Source organism: Rana temporaria, chromosome 6, assembly GCF_905171775.1.
Source record: "Rana temporaria chromosome 6, aRanTem1.1, whole genome shotgun sequence".
Classification (NCBI taxonomy): Eukaryota; Metazoa; Chordata; class Amphibia; order Anura; family Ranidae; genus Rana; species Rana temporaria.
This window is the reverse complement of record NC_053494.1, coordinates 173,117,040-173,129,963: the sequence shown is the minus strand read 5'-3', so window position 1 is coordinate 173,129,963 and position 12,924 is coordinate 173,117,040. Positions and strand designations below refer to the sequence as shown.

The 12,924-nt window shown below is 41.6% G+C and overlaps 1 protein-coding gene across 2 annotated transcripts in view; it reads left to right on the top strand.

Moving 5' to 3' along the window:
- The first annotated feature begins 1,544 nt into the window (after positions 1 to 1,544).
- The window catches only part of LRP2 (LDL receptor related protein 2), a 327,257-nt gene continuing 315,877 nt past the window's right edge, over positions 1,545 to 12,924 (top strand). For both annotated transcript variants that reach the window (XM_040357827.1, XM_040357826.1), the window contains exon 1: positions 1,545 to 1,733. In XM_040357827.1, the coding sequence (XP_040213761.1) occupies positions 1,607 to 1,733 (127 nt within the window). In that variant the 5' untranslated portion in view covers positions 1,545 to 1,606. The remainder of the gene's footprint in view (positions 1,734 to 12,924) is intronic.

The following is a 12,924-nucleotide window of genomic DNA, read 5'->3' as shown; positions in this document are numbered from 1 at the left end:
TTTAGTTTGTTTGCGCCCCCCAAAAGTTTTGAGCACCAGCCGCCACTGCCCCCCTCCTTACTTGCCTCCATGAGGTCCCTCGCTGGCCCCAGTATCTTCTCCCCATCTTTTTCCAGTGGCTGCCTTTGACCTTCTTGATTGGTTAGAGAGGAATGGTGTCACTCCTGCACATGCGCAGGAGCGCTGTCATCCCGGCAGACAGACACTGTGCCGCAATGTAAATTAAGCTGCGATTGCGGGGCCAGATTCACAGAACAAATACGCCGGAGTATCTACTGATACTCCGGCGTATTTTCAAATTTGCCGCGTCGTATCTTAATTTGTGATTCACAAACAAAGATACAACGGCTTTTGGCTAAGATCCGACAGGCTTACGGCTTCATACGCCTTCGGATCTTAGGCTGCAATACTTCGGCCACCGCTGAGTGGAGTTCGCGTCGTTTTCCAGCTTCGGGTATGCAAATTAGGTTTTACGGCGATCCACGAAGCTACTCGTGTGCGTAACGTCGTTTTTCCCCGTCGCAAAGTTAAGCAATCTTTTTCATTGCCTAACTTTACACCAGCCATGTTAAAGTATGGCCGTCGTTCCCACGTCGAATTTTTAAAAAAAAAATCGGCGTAAGTACGTTACGTACGTCGCCATTCACAAACACGTCGGGGCGCCGTAATTTCGCGCAAAGCACGTCGGGAAATTTACTAACGGAGCATGACGCAGAACGTTCGGCGTGGGAGCGCGCCTAATTTAAATGGTACACGCCCCATTTGAATTAGGCGGGCTTGCCCTGGACGTCTTTACGTTCTTCCGCCACAAGTTTATACTCAAGTGCTTTGTGGATCAAGCACTTATGAAAAAAACTTACGGCGGTGTAACGTAAAGACGATACGTTACGCCGCCGCATTTGTACCTGAATCTGGCCCGCGATTTCTAAAGAAGATTGCAAGCTGGCAGGCACATTTATTTTATTGCAGAGGACACTGCATTTGTCTTCTGCAATAAAGAGTATGCCTGCCCACAGTTTTTTCTTTTTAATTATTATTATACAGGATTTATATCGCACCAATAGTTTGCACAGCGCTTTACATTATGTCATCTTTAGTTCCCTTTAACCAAGCTGATTGGTTGCCATACATTACTGCTGCTTCAGATTCTGTCTGCTCCAGTTTTGATACATTTCCGACATGTAACTTTAATATACTTACATCTTTGTATGTTCCAAAGCGCATGTAAAACCGCAAAAGTGTGAACCAGGCCCAATGATCAGCCCTTTTATCAACATTTCTAAAACGCAGCACCCAGAACTAAGTATATCAGAAAAACGTATATTTATTACTACGTGCATTGCTTCTTTCTTTCTTATTTTTATTTTTTATTATTCTTATTTTTAGTACATGAAATCTTTCTTAGCCTGTAGTATACAAGTTGTGCAGTCATGCTGGTTCCCTGGCTGGGAGATCTAAAGAGCTTATGTGATGATGTCTGGAGGGGGGAGTGTGTAGCCTCAGCTGGAAGACACGCCTTTCTTCTACAACTAGCTGGATAAGAAAAAAAGACATCTACTTGGCTACTTAAGGGGAAATTCTCATCAGTGTCACTTGGGCCAGCTCTATGTTTGCAGGCTGGTCCACTGCCCTCCATGAGACAGAGATGGGAGATTGGAGCAGCATGCAGAGAGCTCTTCTCATCATCCTGGGACTGGTCCTCACTTTCTGCATTCACACCACCACCTGCCAGGGTAAGACTGCACAATAATGCCATCTGACCCAGCTATCAGGACACTGCCAGGGCTGCATCTCATCAGACACTGTTTATTATTTGTCTCCTCAACCTGCCTCTTATACTTTTTATGTATTTTACTTTTCTTTATTTATTTTTTTCATTTTGTTTTTATTGTTTGCAAAGTGCCAGGCAACAGCAAATTATAAGTAGAATGTATTCGATTTATTGTTACTATTAATTGTGTTGTTTATTTATTTATAGTGTAGATCACAGTACAACTGTGTTGCAGTTTTTGTAATATTTATCATATATAATAAAAGGGCAGAAAGTCATAACAAAAATATTTCAGCAATTTAATACAGCTAGAATAATAAAATATGACCACCGATTGGGCGGTATAAGTTCTAACTGTGTTCAAAAGTGTACTTTACTAACTTACATTCATTGTCACGTGGTTCATAGGACTTTAATTATAGAATTCCAGTCGCAAGCTGGTACTTTGCATATAACATGTATTATATATATATATATATATATATACACAAATATATATATATATATATATATATATATATATATATATATATATTAATAATATTAGATTTGATTCAAATTATTATATTACATTTTTATTATATATTTAATTACATATTTATTGTATACTTAATTATAAGAATATACATGATATTAAATAAATAAATAAATAAATATATATATATATATATATATGTATATATATATATATATATATATATATATATATATATATATATATATATATATATATATATATATATATATATATATATATATATATATATATAGGTGTGTGTGTATATATAATATATTTATTTATATTATTATATTTATACTACATTTTTATTAGGTTAATATATTTTTATACTGTATATATATATATATATATATATATATATATATATATATATATATATATATATACACACACACATATAATATTTAATTATATTATTATATTTGTATTACATCTTTATTATATAGATATATTTTATATATACATAAATATATATGTATACATACATATATATGTTTTATTACATACTTAATTATAGGAATATGTTTTGAATGTATGTACATTTGATTATATATATAGCCAGCAAACTGGTATATATATATATATATATATATATATATATATATATATATATATATATATATACACATACAATATTTAATTATATTATTATATTTGTATAACATCTTTATTATATATATATATATTTTATATATATATATATATATCAGTTTGCTGGCTATATATATATAATCAAATATACATACATTTAAAACATATTCCTATAATTAAGTATGTAATAAAACTATAGTATACATATGATTATATAATTAAACATATAATATATATATATATATATATATATGTATATATATATATATATATATATAATAAAAAAGTAATACAAATATAATAATATATATATATATATATATATATATATATATATATATATATATATATATATTTGTATTACTTTTTTATTATATATATATATATATATATATATATATATATATATATATATATATATATATATATATATATATATATATATATATATATTATATGTTTAATTATATAATCATATGTATACTATAGTTTTATTACATACTTAATTCTAGGAATATGTTTTGAATTTCTGTATATGCGATTATATACTGTAGACAGAAAACTGATAGATCTGTGGATTTTTGCCGGTTAGTTAGTAATGTCACTTTCTACTCTCTGAATGTGTGAATGAGCCCAGCTGATTTGAGTGGGAGCTCAGCAAATCCTTAGGCGCATGTAGTGGCAGCGTGGGAAAGGTAGTTCTTGGTAGCACTGAGTATGGATACAAGTAAAAGCTCAGTTTTGGCTGATGCCAACAAATCATTTGTCTCTTGTGTCTGAGGGGGAACCTGGATGGTGGGTATCCATCTCTGCCCATCTGCTGTGTCCATCACAAATGTCTCTTGTTGGCATTAACTTGTATTTATTAATATGGAGAATGCAGATGTGAGAGTCCCCTGATGTTTCAGCAGAAGTGAGTAATAAAAAACTTCTGGGGAATTTGTCTCATCAGCATTTACCAACAAATTGCTTAACAGTTTTTGGTGAACTAATCCCAATACAAGCAATGTATCAGTAGAATGACCAGTATAAGACCCCTTTTCACACTGGGTCGATTTGCTATAATGCTAATATAATTTATAATGCTAAAAATAGGGCCTGCAAAACTACCTGAAACAGCCGCTGCTGTCTCTCAAGTGTGAAAGCCCAGAGCGAGCAGTGCGCTAGCAGGACGGTAAAAAAAGTCCTGCTAGCAACATCCTTGGACCGGTGAAGGAGCGGTGTGTATACCGCCCCTCCACCGCTCCTGCCCATTAAAATCAATGGGACACTGCGGCTATACCACCGGCGAGGCGCTTTGCGGTGGTTCTTAACCCCTGCCCCAGTGTGAAAGGGGCCTAATGTATCTATGCTTCCTTGTTCCAGAAATAGTCAGCAATCCCTCCTTGGAGTGTATGTCTGTATTGGAATGTCAGTCTCTCTTGAGAAGAGGAGAATAAGGGGGGATATGATCAATACCTGAGAAATGCCATGCAATTATTGCTAGAATTCAAGTAGACAGAAAGTGTTTGCAAAGAGGCTGCAAGAGATCAGCAATACTGTATGGTGATACATCAAAGAATGAGAAAAGGTGAAAGCGGTATTAAAAAAAACCCCGCAATAACATAGCAGTAGTTATTTTTTCATAGCGCTTTTTCATAGCGCTTTGGGGTCACCAGGTGCGTTGGGACTGTTCCCACTGCAAGACAAAGCAATTTACCTTGTTTATAATCAGCTCAGTTCACACCAATATGGTGTGGTGACATGGGTTAAAAAAAAAAAAAAGGACAGTACTTTTTTTTAGCGCAATGTTGTGCGGCGCAATCCACCGCGTCACACCACACTGTGTCTGATAGAACCAAATAAAACATCACTTTGTGACATCTCATTAAACAAAATAAATAGTTGGCATGCAATGTGCTGTTTCCAGCGCTTTGACACCGCAGCCTTCTCATCGCATACCAGTGGCTGCGTTATAACCAAGCTGCTGGTGTGATTGGGCCTTTAGCAACACACTTGTATGACTTGTCATGCGACTTTGGACTCTAAAGTGGCATAAAAAGGCACACACTATGTTTTTCAATGACAAGCATTCAAATATGTGCGACTTAAAAGTGGAGCAGCATTAAAAAGGTTCCTGCACTACTTTGATCCGACTTGAGTGTCGTAGATTGCAATGTAAACCCTCAAAAGTCACATGAAAGTCAAACCCGAATGATATACATGTGATATACATGTAACCATAGGTGTGCGCAGCCTATTGCATTAGGGTGTGCACCCCAAAGCTCAAACATATTTGCATGTGTATATACAGTATACTGATGGTGTCAGCAGAGCGGTGGACGGTGTCAGGAGGGCAGAGGACAGTGTCAGTAGTTTTTTTTTTTTTTTTTTAGGAGCCCCATTAGGGAGCTCTGGTGAAATATTGGGGGTATATTTCTGTGCATTACTGCATGTTTAACGCACTATATTCCAGGGTGTTACTGCACGTTTAATGCAGCATATTTCTGTGCATTAGTGCACGTTTAAAGTAGTATATTTTGGTGTGTTATGTGCCGTTTAATGCTGTATTTTTCTGTACGTCAGTGCCAGTTTAATGTAGTATTTTTCGGTACAATGTGCACCACACAGGGTGATTAGGGTGTGCCCAGGCACACCTGGCACACCCTGTGCGCACGCCTATGCATTGACAGTTGTGCAAATGTTGTCCATTATCATTGGTCAAAGCCAAAGTCACACCTATCCAAAGTTGCACTCTGAAGTCACGCGACTTTGGAGTTGCACAAGTGTGGATTAAGTCAAAGTGCCCGTGTGTTGTTGTGCGTTTATTAACGCAGGCTCAGCGCAAGGACAATGAGAACACAATCGTTTTCTGTGTGCCCTGTTTACACAATATGAGTGCAGGCAATATGTCTCAACGTGACAAATAAATAAATAAACTGATGTTAGAATTTTGACCCACAATGTGGCCTGAAAATGCATTTAAACGCAGTTAAGTGTGCAATGCGTTACAAAAACCTTGTGTAAGCGTGCGTCAACGTGCATACACTCTCTGTGCGTTTTTATGTGCGTCGTGGCGTGAACAAATCCAGAGTGTCATTAACTTTTCATCTACTTTAAGGACAAATCGTCTTTTTTAGCTTGGCTGAGAATAGTAGCCGCAGAGCACTTGAGTCCCGGGGTCTGACGTTCTGGCCGGGAAGATTCCTTCGCCCCCCAGTCAGAAAGCTGCCAGTCTCCCCTTGAACAGATGTTAGGACCGCCAGCAGCACAAAGCCTCTCTCAGCCACAGCTTGCAAGTTTAGAAAGAACTTTTTTCCCTGGGCTTTGCGGTTGCCTAGCGACCGGCGCTAGCATGTGACCAGCAGACAATCTAAAGGAGTGCGAGGACTATGGCCCTAATCTATCTGTGATGGAGTCTTCCCCTTACTGTGCTGCCGGGAAATTCTTCTTTTTTTTTATCCTCTACCAGTCCTCCCCCCCTTGTCCTGTGAACAACTTAATTGACATACAATGAAAACGAATGCCTATTGTTGCCGGCTGATTAACTGCGCGGCAGAAATTGATTTCCTGGCCCACGTAGGTGCAGTTCCTGTGCACTTGCATAGACATATTCACATTGTAATCAGCTTTCTTTTCTCAACTCCTAGTGTAAGCTCCTTATAGGGAATCAAGTAAGTAATTATACATCAAGTGCTGCTAGGAATGCCCAGCCACAAAACCTTGCTTATAGAAATAAGCCACCTGCTACAGCCGGCGAGGAACTACAGGGCCCAGCATGATCTGCTATTATCGGCTGAGACCCCGCAGCTCTCTGCTTCTTAAGGCCAGCTTCACACTGAGGCGGTTTTCAGGCGTTTGAGCGCAGAGGCGGCTCTAGGCTTTTTGAGGCCTTAGGCAAAACTTGACATGGGCCCTACTCACGCCCATGATGGGGAAAATTAATTCAAGGACAAGAGCCCTTTTCCCCACAACCCTGGCCGGTGGTTGTAGGGGGTTTGCGGGCAGTGGGTTTATCAGAACCTAACAAGGTGGCATCCAGATCCTGCTCTTTAATAACTAAGGGGTGGGGGCCACCCGGTGATGTCACTTGGTGAACCCGCCCCCTTGTCACGTCATTGACTGAGGGCATGCTGGGTTATTGACGTCACAAGTGGTGGGATCTCTGATATTCATTAGTTGTTAGGAATGCGGGCGGCTCCACTCCTGAGTCAGGGCTCTTAACGTTGCCTGAGCACAGCAGTGTTAAGGTCCCCTGTCTCTCAAAACTGGGGTAATGCATTGGGTAAGTTATACGGCCGCAAGGCCCCTGTGAGTGCGAGGCCTTAGGCGACCGCCTAATTTGCCTAATTAAAGAGCCGCCTCTGTTTGAGCGCTAGAAAAAGCCTCTAAATAACACCTGAAAACCACCTCCCATTTCAGTGTGACTTTTCACCCTGGGGCAGTTGGAAAAGTCCTGCAAGCAGGACTTATTATTATATTTCAGGTACTTATATAGTACTGTCAATTTAAACAGCACTTTACATGCACATCAGTCCCTACCCTCAAGGAGCTTACACTCTAAGGTCCCTAACTCACAATCATACATACACATACTAGGAAGAATTTAGACAGGATACAATTTACCTACTAGCATGTCTTTGGCGCTTGGGAGGAAACTGGAGTACCCAGAGGAAACTGACACAAGCACAGGGAGAACATGTGAACTCCAGGCAGGTAGTGTCATGGTTGGGATTTGAACCAGCGACCCTTTTTACTGCTGGGCGAGAGTGCTATCCACTACACCACTGTGCTGCCCTAAATGCTTGGGGCGGTTTGGGAGTGCTGCTCATTGAAATGAACAGAAACGCAGCAACAGGGGCGGGTTTAACCCTTTCTTTGGCCGCTAGCAGGGCTTTTAAAGCACCCCGCCAATGGCTGAAAATCGTTGTGTAAACAGCACAAAAGTGTAACTTAAACGAGCTGCACTTTAGCGCTAACACGGCCGCGGCTCAGTGGCAAGCTGGTCCAAAGGCAGTGTGGTGACTGGGCATACTTCCGTAACAGATTCCTGCTGTGCCTATGGTTGGCTATAGAAAATGCAATTTAATTGAAAGAGCAACTCCACTTTTGCGGAGAAAAAAAATTGCGAATAAAGAAAAAATAATATAGAGTGTACAATTGCGACACAAGTCATATTGTAATTGTAAGTTATTAAAAATTACCTTTCCTTTTCAATCTGCAGCCGCTGTAATTTTCTGAAAATGGAATGCAATATGGCTACCTGTTCTGTATACAGAATGCCCCCCAGAAACATAGGGCCAGATTCACAGAAGAAGTACGCCGGAGTATCTGCTGATACTCCGGCGTACTTTCAAATTTTCCCGCGTCGTATCTTAATTTGTGATTCACAAACAAGATACGACGGCATTTGGCTAAGATCCGACAGGCGTACGCCTTCGTACGCCTTCGGATCTTAGGATGCAATACTTCGGCCGCCGCTGGGTGGAGTTTGCGTCGTTTTCCAGCGTCGGGTATGCAAATGAGCTTTTACGGCGATCCACGAAGGTACGTGCGTTCGTTACGTCGTCGCTAGTCGGTTTTACCTGTCGCAAAGTTACGGCTGCTATTGAGGTGGTGTAACAATAGACAGCCCATGTTAAAGTATGGCCGTTCAATTTTTTTTATTTTTTGCGTAAGCGTCCGGGAATACGAAACGACGTAACGCACGTCGCCGTTCTATACATTACGTCGGGGCGACGTCATTTCACGCAAAGCACGGCGGGAAATTTTCGCCTGGAGCATGCGCAGAACTTTCGGCGCGGGAGCGCGCCAAATTTAAATGGTACACGCCCCATTTGAATTAGGCAGGCTTGCGCCGGACGGCTTTACGTTACACCGCCGTAAGTTTACACGCAAGTGCTTGGTGAATCAGGCACTTGCGCTGAAAACTTGCGGCGGTGTAACGTAAAGACGATACGTTACGCCGCCGCGATTCTTTATGAATCTGGCCCATAATTCCTGCTTGTGTGATTGGCTCACTGATTTTCCCAGAAGTCTGCCCTAAGATATCAGTCAGATTTCAGGCATCCCCTGCAACAATTATTTTTTTTCATTTTTGGTGAGATACTCCCAATACATAGGCGTGCGCACAGGGTGTGCCAGGTGTGCCTGGGCACACCCTAATCACCCTGTGTGGTGCAGATTGCCCCCTGTTTAGACCCTGATATTTCATCAAAGCCCCACAATGGGGCTCCTAAAAAAAAAAAAATACTGACGCTGTCCATTGCTCTTCTGACACTCATTATTTTTCTCACATTATATTTTTGGGCTTTAGAACGGTATACCATTTTGTATTGATTATTTTCTTCACACCATGAGCGAAAATGTGTGTTTTTTTTGCACCTGATTAGTGCCAAAGAGCGGAGAGATGCAGAAAAATGCAGCATGTTCCCATTTTTCTGCACCACACCAGAACTCACCTGACGTCTCCACCCGTCCCCACACCAGAAATGAATGGCTTGTCCCTTTGTGACTTTTCAAAAAATGTTAACAAAAAAAAATGTATACGGAGCTTGCATTGTAAGAAACGCAAGGCGCATACAGAATGGACGCCAGGCGGGTAAACATGCCTAAAGCTGGCCTTAGACAAATCGAAATTCGGCCGGTTCAACAGGAACTGGCCAAATTTCAATCCAGGTATGGGCAGGCTGGTTGTACTGAAGTCGATCTATCCATCGACTTCAGTACAACCAACCTGACATTCAAAATGCACTGCACTTAACGACACCCCAAACACGGGTCTCAAACACAGTGCATTTGCCAGCACCGGATCTCATGGTATAGTATTACCATGTGATTCGGTTGCTGTGCATTTTATAAAGAAGTACATGCACTACTTTTCGTGCAGTGAAGCACAATTTTAGCAAATTAATGGGCCTAAATCCCACCGTGCCCAGATCGCATGTGAATCGCACAGGAACGCACAGCTCATTCCTGTGCGATTCATGGTGTGAAGCAGCTGCTATTCAAATAGTGATTAGAAACAATGACCCACTTGTTATAGGAATCACATAACATACTCATAAAATATGTTACTTTAGTTTGATCACCTTAATACTGAGATTTAGTTAAAGCAGTACTCGAGACAAAAAATACCAAGAAAAAAAAAAACAGCCATGAAAAGAGAAAGAACAAGCAAACAGAGCTTTTGCTGCAATTTTCAGTTTCAATACAGAGATTCCAACTGCAGTACATTATTCTTGTCGCTAGATGTCCTCGGTCTGATAGCAGCATCATTCAACCCACTTCATTGTAGCCCAGACTGTCCTGAATCCCCAGCCTGGGACTGGACCGTGAAAGGAAAAGCAGCACAGCAATGAGCTTATCTCTGTTATTCTGCTTCCCCTTCTTATTGGAATGCATCTTGTCAGCACATAAACTAATTGGCTCCTTGTGCTGCTTCTTCCTCTCACATTTACTTTGTTTTAAAGCATATATAAATCCAAACAATGTAATATATTGCAGGTTAAAAGTTCATACATATGGGGCTGCATTTGATTTTTTTTTTTCCGAAAATTTTGGGCAAGTACCGTATTTGCTGGCGTATAAGACGACTGGGCGTATAAGACGACCCCCTAATTTTCCCGCTAAAATGGTTTTGGGATATACTCACCGTATAAGACAACCCCTCACTGTGCCATTATTACATGCCTTGCTGTGCCATTATTACATGCCTCGCTGTGCCATTATTACATGCCTTGCTGTGCCATTATTACATGCCTTGCTGTGCCATTATTACATGCCTTGCTGTGCCATTATTACATGCCTTGCTGTGCCATTATTACATGCCTTGCTGTGCCATTATTACATGCCTTGCTGTGCCATTATTACATGCCTTGCTGTGCCATTATAACATGCCTTGCTGTGCCATTATAACATGCCTCGCTGTGCCATTATAACATGCCTCGCTGTGCAGTTATTACATGCCTCACTGTGCCATTCCATTCCCTACCTTCTCCTGTTTGCAGCGTACAGACGGCGGCCATCCATTATTCAAAAGCCGCGCCTGCTTCACAGGCTGTTGCGTGATAGGCGGAACACTAATTTTCCCAGCAGAGCCTCTGTTCAGTGTTCCGCCTATCACAGATGTCCTCCTTTTTGTCTCGTCCGAGGCCACTTAAGCAACTCGGTAAGCGGTCGTGGGCCACAGTGAGCGGAGCGGGTAGATGGCAGCCCAGGGAAAAGGGAGTAGCCGCTCCAGGTGGGAACCCAGACGAATATCCTCCGCTGCAGACAACTCAGGTGCACGCAATGCACTTAGCAAAGCAGGAACAAAGATTGTCTCTGGACAGCCGCACTCTGAACAAATTGAAGCCTTTATTAAAAATAGCTATGACTAAGCACTAGTTTCAGTGCGAAATGCGTCAGCAGTCAGGTTTTATTTTATTTTGCTGTGACTTGTAGCGCTGTCCTTCCTTTAATAAAGGCTACAATTTGTTCAGAGTGCGGCTATCCAGAGACAATCTTTGTTCCTAGATGGCAGCCCACTCAACAAATTTTTTAGACCTTGCGGCTTCACAGCCTGGTCTCGTACTGCGCATGCGCGAGTCACGCTGCACGATCCCACTGGTCTCTGCTGTCTTTTGGGATCTGTGTGTCTCCTGGAAGACAGTGGGGGGACGGAGGAGGGGCCGGACATGGCATAGATCGCCGCAGAGCCTGTGGCTATCTGCTATGGCTATCTACTCCCCCCCCCCCCCGAAAAGTGCCAAACTTGACACCGGAGGGGGAGGGAGGACTCTGAAAAGCGGAAGTTCCATATTTGGGTGCAACTCCGCTTAAAATTTCGGGCTCATTTTGCTTTGAATCATTGGTATTACTTAAAGTGGAGGTCCCACTAAGAAAAAAAATATTAAAAGCCAGCAGCTACAAACACAGCAGCTGCTGACTTTTAATATATGGACACTTACCTGTCCAGGGCGCTCGCGATGTCGGCAGCCGAAGGCGATCAGTCGCTCGAGTATCGGCTGCTGCTGCCGCCGCCATCCTCGGTGAGGGAATCAGGAAGTGAAGCATTGCGGCTTCACGTCCCGGTTCCCTACTGTGCATGCCCGAGTCGCGCTGGCTGTGCATCTTCACTTGTCCCTGCTGTGTTCTGGGAGCTGTGTGTCTCCCAGAAGACAGCCGGAAGTGGCGTAGATCACAAGGTGATCTATGCCAGGAAGTGGGAGCAAATACCTGTATTAGACAGGTATCTGCTCCCTCTTCCCCCCTGAAAGATGCCAAATGTGATACCGGAGGGGGGGGGGGTTCCAAAAAGTGATTTTTTTGTTCCCTTTTAAATGGAGTAAGAGAAGGTTTAAACCCCTGTCAGATTTTTGTGGTCCCATTTCAGAGATTTCCCTTCAGTTCCTGTCTGATAGCCAAACAGGAAGTTAAAGGAAATTCTTGCATTACTTTTCTGGGGACAACATAATATATGGAATTTTATTTTACTTTCACTCTCAATGATAATACTAAACAGGGAAAATAGATGGGAATCTCCCTAACAGGGGCACAGACAGCAATAATTGCTGACAAGTGTTCTAATCTATCTCCGCTCTGTCCAAAGCTTTTTGCCTTTAGTTGTACTTTTAAGCCTTGTACACACGATCGGATATCTGATGGAATCTAATCCGATGGATTTTTTCGCCGGATATCCGATGAAGCTGACTTTTATCAATCTTGCCTACTGTACATACCATCAGGAAAAAATCGGACCGCGCCAAAACGCGGTGACGTAAAACCCTAATGCCGCGTACACACCATAAAAAAAAACGACATTTTCTGTGAAGTAAAAAACAACGTTTTTGAAACTTTCATTTTTAAAGACGAAGTTGCCTACAAACCATCGTTTTTTCACAATGCTCTAGCAAAGCGAGGTTACGTTCACCACGTTTTTCCATTGAAGCTCGCTTCATAACTAGCTTCTGGGCATGCGCGGGTGTAAAAACGTTGTTTTAAACGTGTTTTTTTGCTACACACGGTCAATTTCTGTGAAGTAAAAAACGACGTTTTGAAAAACGACACATAAAATTGAAGC